This window comes from Silene latifolia, chromosome 6 (assembly GCF_048544455.1).
Source record: "Silene latifolia isolate original U9 population chromosome 6, ASM4854445v1, whole genome shotgun sequence".
Taxonomy (NCBI): Eukaryota; Viridiplantae; Streptophyta; class Magnoliopsida; order Caryophyllales; family Caryophyllaceae; genus Silene; species Silene latifolia.
In genome coordinates this window covers 11491150-11514207 of record NC_133531.1, presented here as the reverse complement: position 1 = coordinate 11514207, position 23058 = coordinate 11491150, and the positions used below count along the sequence as shown (strand labels likewise).

The following is a 23058-nucleotide window of genomic DNA, read 5'->3' as shown; positions in this document are numbered from 1 at the left end:
AGAGATGCGACAATTGTGGGTTGTGGATCGGTTTGGCGTCGACGGCTTGGTGGTGGTGGCACGGTGGCGTCGACTTGGTGGTGGTGCGGTGCTCGGCGAGGGCGGGAAGTCATAAGTTGGCGATTAAGATGATGATGAAGGTGATTGGTATGGTGGTGGGTAAAAGAGGTTGTTTTTTGGTAATTTTGAAGAAGATGGTGATAATTGGTTTAGGGATTAAGATATATTAATGTAGTATTAGTGTATTAAATATCAAAAAAAGAGGGTTATTAGGCGGAGGAGTAACGGAGTGATGACTTTAACTTTGGCAAAGGGCATTCTGGGAAAGAAAACGGTAAATACAAGTGGTACCATATGTAGAAACTTAAAATGAGATCTACGCAGTAATCTGCCAAATTTCGAGTGCAACCATTAAAATTTCCGTAAAATTTATTTGTTGCCTACAATCCAAATTTGATTTGCCTTGTCATTGATTTTCTGATAATTAAATAGTGTACTGAAACTTTGCTTCCAATTCTTGCTCTCTTCCATCTACTCGTAAGCATAGACACATAGTGATCATCGTAAAGTCAATGTTTCATTACTACAAGCAAGGTATCGATACATAATAAAATACCCATACGATTATATTATATCAGTATTTTTATAGACTATTAATCTTTATTTAAACTCTTATCAGAATATATAAACAAAGCGTAAGTTTTTTGATAGACGGTCTCTCGGTAAGTTTATTGAGAGACAATTACTACAATTTTAAGAAAACAATGGTTTAAAGGTAATAAAATAGGTATAAATCATGATTAAAGATAACATAGGTACATTTATTTTCTAAATAAGTACGAAATTACTATGTCATAATCAACAATAAAAGGGTCACAAAAAAACAGATAAATGAGGGTACAAAAGATTAGTTTCTCAATAACTTAACCAAAGACTGTATTAGTCAAGTTTTGGTGATAAATAAATCACGCTCTCGGTTTTAAGAAAAAGATGAAAACGTGCCTTGTATGCATGTTCTTAGAATCCATGAAATTCTACAAGTACTAAGAGCAAGTACAGTGGTTGAGCAATTATCTACTAGCCTAATATTGCCACATTAGATTTTAAATTACAATAATTTTAAGATACAAATTACTCCAATGGTTTAGCCAATGTACTAATAGCTTAGATGAAAACCACATATCATATTTTCTTATTTATTTAAATCAACATTATTTTATTATTGGTTGTTTTATTCTTGTGGGCCCACTTAAGCTAGTAGCTTCATGAAACTACTAGCCCAAACTAAGCTAGTCTAAATGGAAGCCTCTAATGGTTGAGCTACTAGCTTGCAATTTTCTAAAATTGCAAACAAGTTCTCAAACCAAACCATTGGACTTGCTCTAAGCTCAATCGAAGATAAACATAGTGAAAGAATATGTGTGTTTGGTAATTTCATTTGTGAAAGAATCAATAGTAACACTTGTGAGGATTGAACCTGAGTCCAGATCATCTATCCATTTTCGTATCTCATCTTATATTTCACTGTATTAATCTTATAACACCTTATCATTTTATGATTTTCAAATACCTATTTTTAATATTTAGCGTTTATGTGTCAAATAGAAAAATAATAGAAATGCAGGAGTTGAGAGGTCTCAGGTTCAACTACCAGCTGGGGCGATGATCACTTGGCCACTGCAGCCCCCGAAGGGGGTGGCTTACATGGTCCATGTGGTAGTGCGGGAATGCATGGGCTCGGGGGGACTCAACCCCCTCGTCATCAAAAAAAAAAGAAAAAGAAAAAGAAAAATAATAGAACACAAAATATGACACAAAACTCGAACACGAAATTCAAACTCATTGAACCTATGACTGACTTTATAAGTTCAAACACTAATTGTAAGTTTGCTCTTATTGACATCTACCAGGCTTCGTTTTGGCTGCTCATCACTACACTCAAGCCCTTAAACTCGTATGTTTTTTTGGCTTTCTACCTGCGCATGACCCGCCCATAGCCACTTCCCTCTGCCTCTCCATTGTCTTAAATTTAGCAATTTGAGAATTGAAGTTGTCCCAGTATAATCGATTTTGTTGTTACTGCACTTTTGTCTTATATTTTGATCCGACCAATGTTAGGGCCCTGTATCGTATAGGCCTGGCTTTTAAGAATTTGAATCGTCTCAACGAGGATCTTGATGACTTTGAACATGCTGTGAAATTTGAACCGCATAACAATGACGTTAATCGAGCCGGGAACTCCATTATGTGGTTGACCTTTTAGTTTTTGATGGTAAAAAGAAACGAGTCACATATCCTTTTAACCCTTTTGGGCTCAGACAAGAAAGGTAAGAAACCTTTGTTACCTGATGATGTAGTTGGTAAATTTGAAATCCCTGTTGACTTGGATGAAGCGGATGAAGTAGTAGAATTCCTTTAGTTACAGATGATGTTTCTCCTTCTTGTGCTGCAATTTCGACTAGTTTTGCTATTACTACTGATTCCGAAAGCCCTAAGGCGACTGGTTGTGACATTATTTTGGATTTTGAAAGCCTTAATGCGGCTTATCCAGCTTTGCCAGCTAAGGATGAGTAGAATCCCTCCAATACTTTTACCTCAAGATCTGAAAAATACTCCTTCTCCTACAAAAAGTATCCTAAAAATAATTTGCTTTTGCCGTCCTAAGGCTATGAGAATTTTTTACTCGGGAGGGATATCCTTTTTTTCCATCCAAGATCTTTGTCATACTTGAGTGTTCGTCCCCTCGCCTCTACAAATCCTATTTCGACGGGAACTCCCCATGAAGTAATTTCAAGGGAAACAATAGTTCTCATTCCTGATCCTTCACATGAAGAGTGTCATCAGCATTCTCATTTGGGGTCTGTGCGTGATGAGTTGGGTCATGAGGAGGCTGTTTTGCATATTGTAAAAAAGACACGGCTTTCGTCTGATTCCGCTTTAGTTAGCAAGGTTTCCATGGTTCACTTTGAATTTGTTGCAGTCAAAGAGAACTCGAACTCGAGCACGAAGTGTTGTCGTAAGGTGGAGCATTCCATTCGTCGGGGTCGAATGGTTAGGTCTGGTGCTAATGCGCGAAAGAGATAAGTGGTTTCTGTTGACATATTACCTTTTTTTGCAGGTAGACAGATGATGCAGTTGCGGCTAAAAGGTCTAAAAGAAAAGAAGCCGACTTTCTCTAGTTCGAGGACTATTATCATCCACTCTTTAAGAAATGTCGTATTTCAGTTTCAATTAATTTCGCTTGTAATTTTAGCTCGGTTAGTTCGATTTCGAGTAGTTTAGGGGTATCTAACCCCCTATGTTTGTATTGTAATTTTTTTGCTGTAACTGAATACTATATAAGTTTTTTTTATAGTTTATATAAAATAGTACACGTTTGTTTAAAAAAAAAAGACATCTACCAGGCCCAATATCTACCATATGCATATTTGCTATAACTACTTAAACAAGCTCATAAGGGGATGATGTAATGCTCCGTATTTCACTCGGTCGAGTGAGTTTGGTCGAGTGGCTAAGCTTTGGAATTTGTGGAAAAGTCAGGAAGGTTTCACTCGGTCGAATGACTTGTGGATCACTCGGTCGAGTGAGTGCCACTCGATCGGGTGGATTTGGACACTTGGCCGAGTAAGCCAGTTTGACAATTAAATTTATTTCTGAACCAAAATCCCGAACGAATATGAGGAGAAAGTCGCTGACAATGCCGCCGCTAGAATTGGAGTTATCAGAATGAAGCCGCCTCTAGAATTGGAGTTATCAGAATGGAGCACGAAAATTGTGGTGATTTAGTTCTGATTTTACCGTCGTTGACGGTGGCATGATGGGACGTTGTGTGTTGGAAAGTGGGCAACCAGGTGAGCCCGCCCGATTGCAGAATTGGTTGGTGTTTGTTCAACTTTGTTGTAAGTGTGGGCAGAAGGAGTGGTGGTGAAAAAATAAGATTAATTTTTGTTGGGGTGAAATGAGGTTGGGATATGAAGCTTGGCTAGGAATTATCCATACCCAATTGAACACCATTTTGACAATTAACTTTATTTCTAAACCAAAATGATAATTTTTTTTTGGACATTATTTTGGAAAAAAGATTCGTTGTCCATTCACTAGTGTATCCCGATTAAATTGGAGACGAAGTAGGAACATCCATCTTATTCTTCAAGTTCACTTAAAATTTTCGCTCTTGTCACGACTATTCCAAGCTCACTCCCTTCAGTAGTGACATGTTAGGCGATGACCACTTAATATTTTCGATCCGAAATTAATTGGATATCAAATATTCGAGAATTTTGAAACTAATATCCCAACCCGGTTCGATATCCAAACTTTTATGATACAATATCCGATCCAACCCATTTTTCTCATCGGCTATCTAATATTTCGGATAACACTTGGACCGAATATCGAATCGGTTTAGATAATCACACACTCGGAACAATATAACACAAGTCATAACCCCCCACGGCCCACCCAAATAAATAGGTAAAAGAAGAAAAGAAAAAAGTGGAACTAAAATTTTCCGAGACAAGTCATACATAACCTGAACGGCTGAACTCCATAAGCAAAGGAAGAAAAACCCAAAACCGCCATTGTTGCTCTCTCTTCTTGCACCTCAACGTTCTCATCTCTAACCCTAATTCACACAAATATAATAATAATACTATAAAATTACTAAAAATCATGGAGGAAGATCAAGGCGGAAGTAGCAGCAACGGCGGCGGCGTGATAGACACGGCGAAGGCTGATAGATCGGTGTGGTTAATGAAGTGTCCACTTCTAATTTCTAGGTCGTGGAATTCACGCGCCACCTCTTCCGACTCTCAACAACAACCTCCTCTTGCTAAAGTCGTCATCTCCGTTGATCCTTTACGCCCCGACGATCGCTCCGCTGTTCAGGTTCTTCTCCTTTTCGGGACCGTCTTATGATTAAGACGGTTCATTTTATGCTATGTGATTCATTTAATGCTAGTTTTAAGTTTAAGACGATCTTAAGTAAGACTTAGTATTGGACTAGATGATTTGGTTACGTTTGATTAAAATACTTCTCGCAAAGAATAAAATAGGTAAACAAATGATTGAGACGGAGGGAGTACTATTGTTGATGTGAATTGTTGTTTGATGAAGTTAATTGATCAAATTGTGAGTATGGAGCAGCTAATTAAGCATTTCGACTCTTAAATGAAGGTCCTTATACCTTGTAGCAGCGAGATTCGAAGTCTGATTATGATGCTGTTTCGTCTTAAGATACAGGGAATTCTCATTAGATTATTTTAGTAGTTGGACTAGATTATCGCGGTTTTGCAAGTTTTAGTTTTCCACGAGTTTTGGTGCTGAAGATATTGAATTTCTAGTTTGTGAACCCCTGATTCTCGAATTTCTAGTTAATTACTCAAATTGCAAGTTTGAAGTAGATGATTAAGCATTTGGGCTCTCAAATGAATGTTCTTGTAGCTTTTAACTGCTAGATTGAAGTCTAGTTACGATGTTTTGTCTTAAAATATACGGAATTATCATCAGGCCAGTTTGGTAGTTGGACTAGATTATCGCGGTTTTGCAAGTTTTACTTCTACATGAGTTTTGGTGCTGGAGATATTGAACTTTTAGTGCTATTGTACTCGTGAATTTTCCTTTGATGAAGAAAATTCTGAAGCTGTTGGAACCTGGAAGCATTTGGACTCGCAAGCGAATGTTCTAGTAGCTTGTAGCACCTAGATTTTGAAGTCTGATTATGAGGCTAGTTTAGTAGTTGGACTAATCATCGCGGCTTTGCAAGTCTAATCAGGCTAGTTTAGTAGTTGGACTAATCATTGCGGTTTTAAATGTTTTATTTCTACGTGAGTTTTAATGCTGGAGATATTGAACTTCTAGTTTGTGTACTCTTAATCTGTTTAGTAATGTATCTGTGAATTGTCCTTGATTTCTCAAATTGTAAGTTTGAAGCTGCTAGAAGCATTTGGAGACTATCAACCGACTGTTCTAATTACTTGTAAAGTTGTAGCTATGCTAGATGAGAAATTTAATTAGGATACTGTTCTTAGTCTTACGGTATTAAGAGATCTCAAGTACAAGGTGTGCTTGTATTTTAGCAGAGAGGTTTAGTTTACATTGAATGGCGAGGATATGATGTCATTGAATACCATGTTACTTTCAAGTCTTGACTAGTTTGTTGTAAGTTATCTAGCTAGAGGTTGTGATTGGATGTTGAATACAAATAATTCACTCTTTAAACACTGGAATCGAGGGTATGTAATGTGCACGGATGGAGGTTAGACTTATTAGTGCAGCCAGAGGATTGATTGTCTAGTTCCTCCTATAAATGGAGAGGGGCTGTAGTCATTGCTTGGAATAGTTTGTGAAGTTGCTTTATTTCGAAATGATGTAAAAGTCATTCTGATTTTCCTTAATGTTGGGCAGTTCTCGATGGAAATGAATGGTGCTGAAGTTGGTCCAAGGAGCTACTCACTGAACATGTTCAAAGATGTTGTTCCCATGTCAATTTTCTCAGAGGCCTCTCAAGGTGAAACTTCATGGACATTGTGTGCCTAGCTAAAGTTTACTTGGAGTCCATATTTTTGTTGTCCATCTCATCACAAGGATTTTATAATTATAGCTGCTTTCTGATTCTCTGTGAGCGGGATTAATTATCGTGTCAATCACTCAATTCTTTGATAATCACAAAGTGTCTTTTTTTTTTTTTTTTTTTTTTTTTTTTTTTTTTAAATGGCTGGGTTGCTAAAGGTCTGTGACTTCCTAATGTATACTAGATGTTTGAAATCTTTAAGTTCAGTGCTTTATATAGTTAAAGATGATGATTGATGCTTACGTTGGCAATGTAGTGCTTTGATTGTCGTTTGAGGGCTTAAGGTCTTCAATTTTACAAATACCCATCAGTAAGATAACAAGGTGTTCCAGCTTCTCGTGCACTCTCCCAAACCTGACAGAATAATCTTTCTGTGACTCTGTATAACTCTAATCCATTTATAAAATCCATTGCTCTCTAATGCTTTGTAATTTGTAAGTCTGTCTGTCTGTGCTCATTATTTTTTTCTTTCCATTTGATTATCAGTGTCGTACTGTCTTCTCTAGATTAACTTTGGAACTGTTGAATCATTAATGCTACGATCCATATGACCTAAGTGAACCTCCAACCCCCACGATTTATTCACAGGCTGGTGCTCATCTCGCCCTTTATGTATCTTCTTTGTAGGCAAGCTTGCAGTGGAAGGCAAAGTCGATCACAAATTTGACATGAAACCCCATAATGAAAACTTTGAGGAGTATGGAAGAATGTGTCGTGAAAGGACACATAAGTCTATGGTTAAGAATCGACAGATTCAAGTGAGGCTTTAGTCTTTTGAGAGTTTTGACTTTTTTTGGCCAAATCTTTTGTTCACTTAGTGCTGTTTAGTCTTAATTATAGATGCCATAATTTATACTTAATTGCCTACAGGTGATTGATAATAGTAACGGTTTGCACATGAGGCCTATGCCTGGATTGATGGGAACTGGTGGTGGTGGTGCCAAGGTATGAATTAATTTCAAATCATTCTCTAATTTTGGCCTTGTGGACATTGCTACATACATAGTAGAGTTATTCTACGAATATAGGGGATCAACCCCTTGTTCTCTCGTTCTTTTGCTTTGCTTGATACATCTGTATATAATCAGACTCGGACATCATTGTCAATCATTAAGTGGTTGATATAACAAATTGTGTTTCAGGACAAGAAGAAGACGATACCAATTAAGCCAGTGGAGATGAAGAGAACTAGAAGGGATCGCGGGGAACTGGAAGACATTATGTTTAAGCTGTTTGAAAAGAAACCTAATTGGGCACTCAAGCAATTGGTTCAAGAGACAGATCAACCTGCGGTACGTACCTTTAAATTTATGTCATGCTCATGAGTTAAGTTAGCTTATATTTGCTGTATTTGTTTCCGACATGTGCACACAGCACACCATACATGCACCCATACAATTCTTTTATTAAATTGGTAATATTGACAAATTCTGCCTTAGGTAAGTTGTTAGAAGGGGGATATTAGACATTTTGCATATCTAAGATTCTCAATGTATCGAACACAATCGCGTTTACTTGACTATATTTTTTTGGTGTTTTCTTCAGCAATTCTTGAAAGAAATACTGAATGAACTGTGCATATACAACAAAAGAGGAACAAATCAAGGTACATATGAGCTTAAGCCCGAATACAAGAAAGCAGTGGATAACACAGGAGCTGAATAGTCATCTCCTCCTATGCCATTCCGTCTACCATGCAGCTATGCGTCACAAGATGATTCTTCCACCCGTAATAGATGGCTACCATATCCATTATTTCGAACAACCATAGGAGGCACCAAAATACAAAGTGACTACTTTCAATCATCTGTTCTTTGATGTTGCTGGAAAATGTTTTATAAAGTAGGACTGTCTTACAACTCTTGTTTATACCAACATGCGTAGGGTACCAATGTTACACCACCTAAATCTGACTGTACTGAATGACTGGCTGTATATTTGGCCCTTTCGCTGAACTTGTGCAACTCAATGTGGAAATCTATTGACGTTGCTCTGCATTGTTTGAGTAGTAGAATCGATCCCTCTTGTCCGGCTCTGACTTACCTGGCCTGTTTGGCAGGTCTATTGTTTATATGCAAATCAGAGGCTATAGCCTTGGACTTGCATCATTGCATGTAGCGTAAGTCCTAACAATAGAGGACTCGTACAGATTACCAAGTAATGTTTTACCCGAACCAGGTGAACTAAATGCTTAGTTCTCCTTACGTACCATTTTTTGTTCAATTGATGAAAGAGTACAAAAGTACTCCGTAGTCCGTACAAAGATTAATATCCACAAATGCTTATTTCGAGGAGACCAAATGGGGAAGGTTGGTCCATGGCTCCATGCTTCCACGGCCACGGCCACCAGTGGTCCAGCCCACTACAAGCACCACCACTCAGGGTCTTTGAAATTTGAAAGGAAACAAGAATTTGAAATACGTTGTGTTAGAAGGTGATTTGGTTTTCAGCATCATCGGAAAAGGCTAACCTAGTTGACTACGCGTAGGGTTTTCCCTCTATTCATAGTGCTCTTCCAAGTTTCCTAAATAGAAATTTTCATGGTATTCTTCTGTTTCTCTTTTAATGTGAAATTTGTTGACTTTTTAACACCCTTTTTCATTGATAAAAAATTCTAGTCTTTTTCAAGACGGGTATATTTGTCTTAACATTAAAAACTGAAGGTCAAAAAGTAGTGCTGCTCTTGATAGATTGGACAACTTTATTGTTTATCCTTAAACATTTTGTTTTTGTCTCATCTATTGTATTTGACTCGTTGTAAGTTTCAAATCAGATATGCCTCTCTTAATAGATTGGACAACTTTATTGTTTATCCTTAAACATTTTGTTTTTGTCTCATCTATTGTAATTGACATTAATCTTTCTTTTGTTTTAATTTGGGGATTTCTGGGTTTGGGGTTGATTTTGGGGAAAATGGAATAAGAGATATGTTGTGTGTGTAATTGAATGAGGGTAATATGGGTATTTTTGATAGATCGTTGATTAAAGAGTCGGAAAATATGAAAAATAAGTCTCGGGTCAAATATACGGTGGTGATTCGTGAGTATACATGAAAGTTCGGGGGTTATTCGTAAAAACAGAAATACATGGTGGTTATTTGTAAAAATACGCAAATACATGGTGGTTATTTGTAATTTTTCCTTTCATTTATAAGGTACATCCGCGCACATCAATTGTTTACTCTTTTATCAAGAGATGTCCCAAACAATATGAGAAAACTACAAAGAATAAGAGGTAGTAAAATAGAAAGAATGAATCAAGGTAAAAGATATCCATTCACCATCAAATTTATACAATTTGCAGTCCTTATTAATTTAAACCATACAACTATACAAGCACTTCCCAATATGGAATTTATTCAACAAGCAATATAAAATAAATAACAAATAAACTAAAAATTATACATCATGCATCATTCACTATATAATTTATCTTGGATTATAAATTCCCCAAATTTATTTGCCCTATTTCAATAGTGCAATTAATTAAGAAGAATTCTGCTGAATTAACCTCAAGATAGATCTTCCAGTCTCAACACCATTTTCTTGACCCGGAAATTGCCCTCGGAGTTTATCAATCACATTTCCATCAACTTGAAATGCTTTTGTAAGAACATCACCCAAAATTGGAGGGTTAGTTCCAAATAAAGCATTCGGAACGTTAACACGTAGAGGATTTTGACTACCAAATGAAGCAATTGCAAGAGCTTCAGTATCACCAATATTAAGCTGAAAATGTATCAACCCTTGTGGAAATACAATCATGTCCCCGGGACCAATGACCGTGTCGAAAAGTTTGTTATCGGTTGTCACAAACCCGGCGTATAATGATCCCTCCATGACCGAAAATATTTCAGACCCAAGAGGGTGTAAGTGAGGGGTGTTTAGGCCGTATGGGGCGAAATCGACACGAGCCATGGCTACTCCAAGGGTGTTTAGTCCTGGGAACAAGGATTCGTCTACTAATGTTGCGTTGGCTCCTTGAATGTTGCTTGTGTTGCCGGCTACGTTGAAATTTTTGTGTATGAAGTCGTTGATTGTTACGTCCTTCGGGTTTTTGCAGAATTTTCCGTTCACAAATACTGCAAAATTAATAATTAAATTAAATGTCAGTGAAAAACATATTTAGAAAGTGGACCACTCCTTTTACTCCCTCGACCTCCAACCTTATTGATTTTGGACATTTAGTCCTCTTCAACTTGTACGAACGGTAAAACTAATAATAGTCGGAATTAACTAGAATATAAAGCAGACTACAGATGTCGCCTAGTTTAGCTAACATTGGTTCAAACCCCGTCAATATCAAATTTGCCCTTATGTCTGACTTTTTACAGTTTACAACGAAAAAAAAAAAACTAGAATATAAAATCTTGAATGAGTATATTCATGCATGTAACATTGTCTCCCGAGTTCTTAACATTTATTAGTGACCCAATGACGGAACTAGGTGAGCTAGAAGGATTAGCGCCCGTTAAACAATAAAATTTTGCACGTTATTAACTCGTATTCCTCGAATTTTCAATGTGTATAGCCATTAGCCAATTACTTATATATTCATCAAATCCTTATTCCGTCACTGCAAACCTACATACAACGCTATAATTACGAACTAATATAGAAAATAAGAAAAAAGAGTGAACCTGCGGAATTAGGGTCATTAATTCCAACACAGAAACTTTGAAGAGGAGAAGGATCAGCTGCATTTACAACGTAAAAACTTATTGCAAATGCCATGCAAATTATTGCTATCATTCCAACTTTCGTCTCCATTGCGTCGCGTTAATATATATTTTCTTCGATAATAAACATGTAAATAAATAAAATTTGAGGTTTTTATTATTTGTTGATTAATCTCTTTATCTATGTTCGTTTAAGTTATGATGCAATAACAAAGTGGTACGTGCGCCTTTTATAACCGTTAAGAAGTGGAATATTCAAAAAAATGATGTGGTTATGAATGGTTTTGTTTAATTAAATAGTCAATGTTTAGTTTTCAACATTTTCATTGTTCAACATATATTATTGAATTTTCTGCTTATTATTACAAGTCTGTATTTGATAAAAAAAGTGACGGGTCAATTTTAGAGATCATGGTTCAGGAGGATATGAACACAAACGTTTTTAAAATGTTTTATTAAAATATGTTTTATAAAAATAAAAAGAAAGCATATTAGTGGTCGGAGTGAAACTTAATTGTCAAAATAGGGTCGTCAAATGACGTGGTACGATGGTTCTTTCCCAAACCTAAGTACCCCAAATCCCGATATATGTGGATTCAAATATATCTAAAATATTATTTATTTATGTTTGATTAAAATACTACTCATAAATAATAAAAAGGAAAATTAAGTAATTAGGATGAAGGGAATATTATCTAAAAAATAAACTTCACCTTTTTAAGCCTAGCAATGGTGTATAGCATTAGTATATTGTGATTACACGTACAACTTTTACTAAATTTAGCAAAGTTAAATTCATATAGAATTTTGTTGGTTTATTAGCCAATATTGCACCAAAGTTTATTTAAGACGCATTTATACCAATCAATTTCTTTATCCTTAATTATTAAGGACACGAGTGCTCAATTTAGTTCTATGGATCATGCAATATACGAGTAAATTTTTTTTGTTCGAAATAGTCTTCTCACAAAGTAAGCTTTGGTATGAACTCGTTTAAATATTACCGTATACTCCGTACATATTAAGGGTTAAATCACTCATTGTATAGTCTAAATTCATTGTTAATTGCTAATAAAATTTGTAGAACATGCATGTCCATTATCAACTATGATTAGACCTTGTAAATGGGTCAACAGGGTTGTGTTAATTGCCGGTTCAGTCATTTTCGTGTTTGCAAGAATTGGGGGGGAAAGGTCATACTGAGCCGGGTCATTTTGAGTCTATTATTAATGGTTTATTTGTAACAATAAATATTCGAGTCAGGTCATATTGATTCGGGTCAATTCAAATTATGAGTCATAATAATTCGGGTATAGGGTACGACTTACGAGTTGGGTTATCCGGACCGGGCCAATTTTACTAAGCTTAACTAGTAACTAGGGTAGTTTTGTACATTTTACCGGCTTACCGTGATACTTCTAGACTTGACCTCACCTAAAAATATTAAAATTAGACATATTAGCCGTTGGCTTGTATAGCACGTCATTGGGTTACTATTAACGAGTAACGACGATATGTAAACTTTTTCTTTGACAAATTAATACGAAAATTTTTGGAGCATATATAGACCAAGAAATATGTTTGTATGATCATTTTAAATGTCAAATTCTACGTACTTACGTTCATATTCTATATATTTCAGAAGACGGATCTTCCATGCACATTGATTTGCTACGTAGTTCAAGTAGTTGAAGAAAAGTGGTTAACTTCTACCCTTTATTTATAAGAACGAAACTATGAATCTTCGTACGTCGATGTATATGTAACAATGCCGTTTCTTAGTGAAACCTAGTAAATTTAATCAAATTTACTACAGTATTATGTTTAGATAAGCACCATGATTTTTTGCAATATAAATCAGATTAGTACGTAGTTTGTTTATTTGTAAATTGTAATTAAAATCGGATTAAATAATACTCCCTCCGTCCAGGGGCGGAGCCAGGATTGAAAATTTGGGGTAGCGAAAGTAGCGTGAAGCCGTGAACAAAATAACAACATAGATTTTTTTAATAAACAATTTGTTTTTTTTTGTCATTAAGAACTACACTTTCAATTTGTAAATCCGAAAAAAAATGTTTTCGCGATAATTGACGTGGTTGTTGACGAAAATGAGAGTGCCTCAAATCCTAGGTAGTTAAGACCTTTCATTAAGCATTTTTTGGCTCAAGCTCGGGCTCGTGAGCCTAAAAAATTGAAACTCGAACTCGGCCCGGGAAAAGCTCGAGCTCGTTTTGTCATTATATATTTTTACTTTCTCACCTTTTAAATCTAATTAAATATAAGTATGTTTGAAAAACAAATAAAATTATAAAATATTAAAAATTATTATATTATAACACTTATATAAATATCTAAATAAAATATAATTTGAAATAATAATAATATTACAATATAAAGATTATACAAAAAAACTATAAACGAGCCCAAACGAGCTTTCGAGGGAAATGGAGTTCGGATTTAGAGAATAGGATATTAGGAGAGATATTATTTAGGTGAAAAGATAATGTGGGTACCATATACAACTCAACACCTGTAAAAAAATTGCTTATTGTAGGAGTCGAACCCAACTCTCCTGAGAGATGTACTTATACTTTACCACTAGACCATGTACAGTCTGATTCTACCTTAAAAACGTATTATTTATTTATCCTTTGACACATATCAATGATATATGGGGTAGCAAAATTTCATCTTCTTAGTCAAATTTTCGGGATTTGGGGTAGCGGCTGCTACCCCATGCTACTAGGTAGCTACGCCTCTGCCTCCGTCCCGGTCAATTATTGTCCTTTGGTTTTGGCACAAAGACCAAAGAAAGAGGAAAGAGGCGAATTACTAAACGCCAAGTGGAACAAATTAAGTGTGAATGATTAAATTGTTCATGAAGTTTATTCTTAAAATAGAAAGAATAACAAGTCCCTGAGACACCCCTAATATGAAAAAAGAAAACAAATAACCAGAACAGAGGGAGTATTTGTATAATCTATCAAGTTAGGTAGTGATGTAATCCCTTTCATCAAGTACGTATTTTACGTTGGTGTAGTAGCCCATGCATCAACGTCAATCTATCAATGCTAATTACAGTATAAGCTTCCCCAGATAACAACACGGCTGACTCTTGTTTACTAGAGAAGTATTGTATTGGCTGAGTTTTAATACACGTTAGAAAAATCGTTATTATATATGAAACTAGGGATGTAGCAAATTACCCACATAAAATATACTACAATACAACAACAACCACCTTTTGTTACTTTTCCCGTTCCATTGTTCCAATCATTTATTGATATTTGATTAAAATAACGAAGCAATACAATAAAAGAAGCGGGGTTATAGCAATTTTCATTTAGTTATTGATGAAATTATTTTATTATGTAAAGTTTTAATTCAGTTTTACGATCGTTTGTAGGTAGGAAGTCTAATTGAATAGTTCATGTCCCATGAGCTAAAACATTTATGCATTTTAGGTCTAGGTACATTGTTTTTTCTATTACTTTGAAGGACGAACGAAACTTCTATACATAAATTTGTTATGAAATTTTTTTTCATAAAATATACGAGTATTTTTTTTTTAAAAAGAAGTCGCGTATAAAGAAAAAAAAATTACGGTGAAAGTATTTTCTCGAAGACCACCGAAAGCAAGTGTAACTTTTAGTTTGGATATGAGGAGTTTGAAAGAAACTAATCTCAACGTGGGGATTTTTTTAAGAAAATAATAAATAAAATCTCCTGAATAAATAAAAATATATTAGTCAATATCTTATATGCTTAGTATCTTGGTGTATATATTTTAGTTATTTGTATATATTGTTATTAGGCTAGAATATAGCTAACAATATAGTGTAACAAACAGTATATATATATGCAAACTCTCAATACCCTAATTAAGGGATTGTACACTTTCATGGTATCAGGTTGATTTTACGATCCTCCTGCTTCCTTGTTTTTGCCCACGGCATTAACCTAGTCGTTCCCTCGCTGCAACCTAGCCTCACGCTACCATGGTTGACGGCGAAAATTCGACTGCTCCAAAATCATCTCTTCATCCCGTCTACACCGTCACCAATATTCAAAACAAGGTGCGTGTGTTGGATGGCACCAAAGTATCCTATGCGTCATGGGTCAATCTCTTTACGCTCCATGCTCGCGGATAGAAAGTGCTACACCATATCGATGGTACGCCTGCCCCGGCCAAAACCGATCCTCTCTACGACGCGTGGTATGAAATTGATGCCCACGTGCTCCAATGGATCTATGGTACTTTGTCGGATGAGTTGTTGCCGCGTATCCTCGAACCGGATTCTACAGCCCAGGCCGCATGGGATCGGGTTCGCAACATCTTCCTCAACAACAAAGGCGCCCGTGCCGCCAGGCTCGAGAGTGAATTCCACAATCTCAAACTTGGCAAATTTCCGTCTTTCGATGCCTATTGCCAACGACTGCGTGAACTGTCGGGTCAATTGAAAGACGTCGGAGCCGCAATTACTGAACAAAGGTTAGTTCTTCAATTAGTGCGTGGTTTACCTAAAAAATGTGACACCGTCGCTGCTTATATCAATCAAACTCTCCCTAATTTTGAAACGGCTCGGAGTATGATTGAACTTGAAGATCACCGTCAGTCTAGCCGTGAAGACACCACGGCCCTTGTAGCTTCGTCTGTCCCCTCCCCTGAATCTCGTAATTGGGATGATGCCCCTGCTTCCTCTCGCAATAACAAACGAAATCATGGTGGTAAGCGAGGAAACAATAAAGGCTCCAATAATGGTGGAGGTGGACGCCAGCAGTCGAAACATTCGACAACCACAGCTGCACCTATAATGACCCCGTGGGGACCCATGACCGGCTGGACGGGCTAGTGGACTCCACCACCCTGCCCGTACCCCACGTTCCCTGGTTGGACTACGCCATGGCAAGCCCCTGCTCAGTCTTCTGCTCCTCGGTTTTCTCAATCCCGAGGCAGCTCTGCTTTCGGGCAGGCTCATGTCACCACTGATGATGGCCAAACACCCCAACCAACGGACTTGGCCCAAGTGTTCGCTGCTCTTCAAATGCAACCTCCCAGTCCAAGCCCATTCTACATGGACACCGGAGCTTCGTCCCATTTAAGCGCGGATGCAGGTACATTTAAATTTCCTTTAAATTCTAGCACGATTGATTCAATTTATGTCGGTAACGGTGCTCGTATTCCAGTTCATGGGTCCGGTAATGTTCCCTAACCAACCCGAATAGGACCCTTTTCCTTCACAACGTTTTATACACTCCCCACATTATTAAAAACCTCATTTCTGTTCGACAATTTACCAAAGAAAATAACGTATCCGTCGAATTTGACCCGTGTGGTTTTTCTGTGAAGGATTTAGCGAATGGGAATCTGATTCTGAGGAGCAATAGTGATGGTGACCTATACCCTGTGTCAGCTGCATCGCCCTCTTCGAAGCCACCTGTGTCGAGCCCTCACCTTCTTGCTTTTTCCAACGATGTCTGGCATTCCCGTCTTGGTCACCCGGGTGCCAATATTTTAAGTTTTCTTAAGTCTAAGTCTAGCATTGATTGTACTAATAAAGCGAACTCGTCTTTGTGTCATTCTTCCCAAATTAGTAAACATCGACGTTTGCCCTTTAATGATTCCACTTCTCATACGCTTGCTCCGTTTGATATTATTCATAGTGACCTATGGACATCACCAATTAAAAGTACAGCCGGCTATAAATACTATCTCATTCTCATTGATAATTTTACTCAATTTGTGTGGGTGTATCCATTAAAATTTAAATCCGAAGCATTTACAAAATTTATCAATTGTCGGAATTACGTCACTACACAATTTCATCGCTCCATTAAAGCTTTCCAATGCGACCTCTGTCGTGAGTTTGATAATACTGAGTTTCGAAATTTTGCAATTAAAAATGGCTTTGTCTTTCGCTTCTCTTATCCCCAAACATCATCCCAAAACGGTAAGGCCGAGCGCATGCTTCGTCGCATCAATGAAATTATCCTTGCTCTCCTACACCATTCCTCCACTCCATCGGAATTTTGGGTGGATGCCCTTCATACGGCAGTTCATCTACATAACATTTTACCCACAAAAATACTCCAATTTCGCTCACCCACTTCCGCTCTTTTCCACAAAAACCCCTCATACTCTCATCTCCGAGTTTTTTGTTGTGTTTGCTACCCCAATTTGTCTTCAAAACGCCCTCATAAACTAGCTAAACGGTTCACCAAATGCGTTTTCCTCGGATATCCACAAGAATTTCGTGGTTACAAATGTTATAATTTGGCTAGTGGTAAACTAATCATCTCGCGTCATGTTACTTTCGGCGAATCCGTCTTCCCATTTGCTAAGTCCTCCTCGTCTAACCACTCCTCCCCCTCTGACCTCTCCAACACGTCCTTTCCCCTTGTCATTATTGACGCCCTATACCCTAATTAAGGGATTGTACACTTTCAAAATAGATAAATAAACAATTGGAATGGAGGAAGCATATAATGTTAGTATTGAATTCGGTACCACCGAGTCACCGACTCATGAGAGTTACGGACTTACGGAGCTTTGAAAAAATTGTCATTTTTGCACGAAGACATTGAAGAGTTCCATGGGGAGTATTGAGTAGGATAATAATTTACACCGTAATCCGTATTACACTATTACCTACGCATGAAAATTGGGCAATGATAGATCCACAAGCTAAACGTATAAGAGTAATAAGAGTTTTTGGATTTGCACATTACCACTACAACAAATCCCTTGCATTTTTTACACTTCCGCATTGACGCTTTAATGGAGCGTCGAACCCAATAGTCACTTCCCGTCCCTTTTTGACACCTTATACTGTCACGTTAATAAAATACATACGGGCGCAATAAAATACACCTTATAATGAAAGGGCGCCACCGGGTGACACCCAATTTGGGCGCCACCCTCTCACATGAGGTGAGTAGGGACCCCTTCAATAAACAATTATTGTTGTGAGAGGGTGGCACCCAATTTAGTCGTCACCCGGTGGTGCCCTATCACTATCCTTAATTTACCTAAAAACATTTACCTAAAAAAGTCCACCGCCAAACATTTTCAACTTCACCGCCTAAAACGACTCTTTGTCTCCCATCTCTCCCATTATCTCCTAATTAATCTCGTCGTCATCTCCCATCTCCGACACAAGTCCGATGGTATTGTGGAAAGGTTTAAAGCACGTCTCGTTGTACTAGGCAATCACCAAGAAGCTGGTGTCGATTTCACTGAAACATTTGCTCCAACGGTTAAAATGGTCACAATATGAACTTTCTTAGCCGTTGCTACTATCAAGAAGTGGGAATTACATCAAATGGATGTGCATAATGCTTTTCTTCACAGCGACTTGTCGGAAGAAGTATATATGCGCATGCCGCCTGATTTTAGCAAAGGGTTCGAAGGTAAAGTCTGCCATCTTCGCAAGTCATTATACAGTCTCCGTCAAGCTCCACGGTGCTGGTATGCTAAACTTGCTACAGCTTTATCTTCTTATGGTTTTATTATGAGCGCTTCCGATAATTCTCTATTTACTTTCCGCAAAAATGGAGTTGAAATGCACATTCTTGTTTATGTCGATGACTTAGTTATTGCTGGAAATAATACACTTGTTATTTCTAATTTCAAGTCATATCTAAGCAAGTGTTTTTATATGAAAGATTTGGGAAAATTAAAGTACTTTTTGGAGCTAGAAGTTGCACATAGCTCAAAGGGGCTGTTTCTTTGTCAATGAAAGTACACCCTCGACTTGTTATCTGAAACGGGTCTCCTTGGTTGTAAACCCGCAAGTGTTCCCATGGATGAGAAACATCAACTCGCTCTTGCTAAAGATACTCCTCTTGCAGATGGTGCGAAGTATAGGTGGTTGGTTGGTAGACTTATTTACCTGTGTCTCACCCGACCCGATATATGCTATTCGGTACACATTTTGTCACAATTTATGCAAAAACCGACACCTACACAATGGGAAGCTGCATTACGGGCTGTTCGATACTTGAAGGGAAATCCGATCCGGCCCAAGGCATTGTTTTTCGTGCTGATTCTGCATTACGGCTTGAAGCCTACTGTGACGCTGCCTACGGTAGCTGCCCGGTTACTCGTCGTTCCATCACCGCTTATTTCGTTTGTTTAGGTGGTTCTCTCCTATTTCCTGGAAAAAGAAAAAGCAAACGACGGTCTCCTTGTCCTCCACGGAAGCCGAATACCGAGCTATGACGGCTGCCACATGCGAAATTCTATGGTGAAAAGGCTTACTTGGCGGAATTGGAATTCATAATCATGATCCTGTTCGGCTCCACTGTGATAATCAAAGTGCCATGCATATTGCCAACAATCCGGTTTATCATGAACGAACCAAGCACATCGAGATCGATTGTCACTTTATTCGCACTCACATTCGCAATAAGGTTGTCCAGCCGTGCTACATTCACACTCAATCTCAATTGGCTGATATACTCACCAAGGCGTTGGGTCGACCGCAGTTTAAGGTTTTGCTCGACAAGTTGGGCATTTCCGACTCCCATGCTCCAACTTGAAGAGGGGGGGGGAGGTTGGAGGCAATATTCCGAGAGAATATTGCGATATTATTTGTTAGCATAGAATCAACACATAGGCATATTCTTAGGGTGTATATCCTGTATTTTAGGAACAGATATTGTGTAAATGACGGAAACAATTCCGCAATAGTCTCGAATAGCTTGTATAAATTAACAGCTAATTAATTCAACAACACACATAATTTCCCATTCATATTTCTCTTGGTCAAATTCTTTATTGGTTCTTGAATGTTGCTGAAAAACGTTTTATAATGTAGGATTGTCTTACAACTCTTGTTTATACCAACATGCGTAGGGTACCAATGTTACACCGCCGAAATCTGACTATACTGAATGACTGGCTGTATATTTGGCCCTTTCGCTAAACTTGTGTAACTCAATGTGGAAATCCATTGACGTTGCTCTGCATTGTTTGAGTAGAATCGATCCCTCTTGTCCGGATCTGACTCATCCGTTCTGTTTGGCAGGTCTATTGTTTATATGCAAGTCAGATGCTATAGCCTTAGATTTGCACCATTTTGCATGTAGCGTAACAATAGGGGTCTCATGCTAGATTACCTACCAATGTTTTACCTGGACCAGGTGAACTAAATGCTTAGTTCTCCTTACGTACCATTTTTTGTTCAATTGATGAACGAGTACAAAAGTATTCCGTATGGCGTATACACAGATTACTATCCACAAATGCTTATTCCGTATGCTTATTTCGGTTTTGAGCATCATCGGAAAAGGCTAACCTGGTTGACGAAACTCATTATATCTCCTCCTAAGGTTATTTGTAGTGCTCTTCCAACTTTCCTGAATAGAAATTTTCATGGTATTCTTCCTATTTTTCTCTTTTAATGTGAAACTAGTTGGAAAGCCTGTGTGATGCACGAGGCTCCTATTAGGCAAAGTGACATTACAGGGAGTTATTTTACGTATGTGACTCAATAATTCGCGACATCCCGTCATATGATGGGTAGCACCCGAATCTAACAACCAAAGTGCGGGATTATGTATCTTACCAGACATCCGGGCATTGGAACTAGAGGACGTAGGACCTTTGACATTGTTAACATACGCGTCCCACTTCTCCTTTGGAACACTTACATACTGCTGCTCTCCACGGGGGTTATCCGTATTTTCGTCACCTGCATTAGCATTATTCGCGGAACCACGCCCATAACCTCTACCACGACCGCGTCCACCATAATTACCACTATAATTCGACCGACCTCTCTCCTTCCAATCTTTGGGATAGCCAATGATGTCAAAGCACTGTGCCTTTACATGTCCCCATCGATTGCATTTATCACACTTGGGTCGTGTATAACCATCAGTACGAGAAGCTCCGTCATTACGAGAATCAGAATGCACGTTATGGGCAGTGGTAGCATTGAAACCGACTGGGTCAGACCGACTCTCACTACGAACGCCTGAACTGGTACCAACATCGTCACCTCGCACACCCTCCTCTTGAACAATGGAGGCATAGGCTCGATTAAGAGAGGGTAGAGGTTCCTGCATTAAGAGATTAGAGCGTACCGTAGCATACTGTGACACGAGACCCAGCAAAAATTCGTGCACCTTACCTTCATCACGTTTCTTGTCCAACTTTTTATTAATATCACACTTACAACCACGGCACTCACAGACGGGATTACGATCATATTTATCGAGTTCATCCCATAGACGTTTAAGACGACCATAATATTCAGACACAAGTTCTTTCTCACCTTGCTTACACGACGATATGGAACCCTTGACACGGTGTAGCTTGGGTCCATTACCTACGCTGAACCGCTGCTCGATGTCATCCCACAACACCTTAGCTTCATCAACATACGTGATTGTGGAACCCAAGCCCGGTTCAATGACATTAAAAATCCAATTGACAACCATCGCGTTCACCATATACCAATCTTCGAGTTCGTCGGAATTGTCATCGGGTTTTGTGATTGAGCCATCAATAAAACCCGTCTTCTTCCTAGCGCGTAGAGCACCACGAAACTTGACTGACCACTCGTCATAATTATCACCATTGAGCACAACTTGAATGACTTTATCCCCTAGTTTATCACTAGTTGACAGAAAATACGGACTGATTGATTTAGATTTCTTGGCTTCTCCATCCTTCGTCATGACAACAGACGCAAGACACCAAACAAGGAGAAAAAAAACGGCTCTGATTACCAAGTTAAGACGCAAAACGGACAGGAGAAGCTTTGAGAATTTTATTGTATATTATTATTGTGTGTTTGACAGACGATACAACAACGTATTTATAGTACATACAATACAACCCTAATCACGACTTAAGGAAACCCGAATATTTACCAAGACCGTGTTTTCCTAAATAACAACTACCATAATATGACCGACAATATATTTCCATAACATTGATAAAAAAAAAGGTCCAACTATGTTAAATCATTTGATGAAACAAAAGTTCGTGGTTTGGTGTAGTTGATGACCTATGAATTATTATTACTTTTAGCGTGAATGTTTTGTCATTTAATTAGTAGTAATCATTCATTTGTATAAACATCAAGTGACATAGTTATAGTACGTAGTTACTACATGTACCATCGGTTTTGAATTAAATACAAAACCCTATGTCCATAAACATGGTGCATATTACCAAAATGAACCCTATATAACTGAAATAAACCTTTATGAATTTTTCAAATTATTTTAACCTTCAACAAGTAAGTAAAATTAAATGGGGTTACGTCATGTATCATAATTATACATACTCCCTTTATCTATCATCTATGACAACATAAGTTAGTAGTTTATAACAACATTAAAATTGTTGGGTGATTGATTAATAATAGAGTTACCGTTCTAATCGCACTCACCATCTGTTTTTAACCGAAGTAGTCTTTGATTATTTACAGTAAGACTACTTGTACGTCCTTAAAAGCTTGTATCTGTTAAACAGAATGCTGGGGATACAGGTACCAAAAAATGAGTTTGTTGAATGGTGGTTGAAGAAGAGAATGAGAGGTTATATGAGGAAGAAAATGGTGGGAGCTTGTATACAGGCACTGGTATACAAGATATGGGAAGCAAGGAATAGATGTAAACATGAGGATGCTCTAGGCCAGAATTGCTAGTTTTATCGATTAAAAATGATATTTTGTATAAATTGCAGATGAAATGTAGAGGAAGGGATGGGATAAGATATAGGGAGTAGTTGAATTAGATTACTTTGCTATATTTTCTATCGAGAGATGAAGTAAACCGGTGTAAGTTGTAATAG

At 37.7% G+C, this 23058-nt stretch overlaps 2 protein-coding genes across 2 annotated transcripts; one reads left to right on the top strand and one right to left on the bottom strand.

Moving 5' to 3' along the window:
- Positions 1-4464: 4464 nt before the first annotated feature.
- LOC141586330 (uncharacterized) lies at positions 4465-8568 on the top strand. Its single transcript, XM_074407523.1, has 7 exons — positions 4465-4887; positions 6406-6508; positions 7199-7329; positions 7442-7516; positions 7714-7863; positions 8117-8258; positions 8308-8568. The coding sequence occupies exons 1-6, from the start codon at positions 4672-4674 to the stop codon at positions 8234-8236; spliced, it is 795 nt and encodes a 264-aa protein (XP_074263624.1). The 5' UTR covers positions 4465-4671; the 3' UTR covers positions 8237-8258; positions 8308-8568.
- A 1334-nt stretch (positions 8569-9902) lies between these two features.
- LOC141658582 (putative germin-like protein 2-1) lies at positions 9903-11429 on the bottom strand. Its single transcript, XM_074465508.1, has 2 exons — positions 11211-11429; positions 9903-10652 (listed from the first exon to the last, which is right to left on the bottom strand). The coding sequence occupies exons 1-2, from the start codon at positions 11338-11340 to the stop codon at positions 10057-10059; spliced, it is 726 nt and encodes a 241-aa protein (XP_074321609.1). The 5' UTR covers positions 11341-11429; the 3' UTR covers positions 9903-10056.
- Between the last annotated feature and the right edge of the window lie 11629 nt (positions 11430-23058).

Coding starts and splice junctions, on each gene's coding strand:
- LOC141586330 (XM_074407523.1), top strand. CDS start 4,672: ATGGAGGAAGATCAAGGCGGAAGTAGCAGCAACGGCGGCGGCGTGATA. Junction 6,509..7,198: donor TTTCTCAGAGGCCTCTCAAG/GTGAAACTTCAT, acceptor TCTTCTTTGTAG/GCAAGCTTGCAGTGGAAGGC. Junction 7,864..8,116: donor AAGAGACAGATCAACCTGCG/GTACGTACCTTT, acceptor TGTTTTCTTCAG/CAATTCTTGAAAGAAATACT.
- LOC141658582 (XM_074465508.1), bottom strand. CDS start 11,340: ATGGAGACGAAAGTTGGAATGATAGCAATAATTTGCATGGCATTTGCA. Junction 10,653..11,210: donor TAATGACCCTAATTCCGCAG/GTTCACTCTTTT, acceptor TTAATTTTGCAG/TATTTGTGAACGGAAAATTC.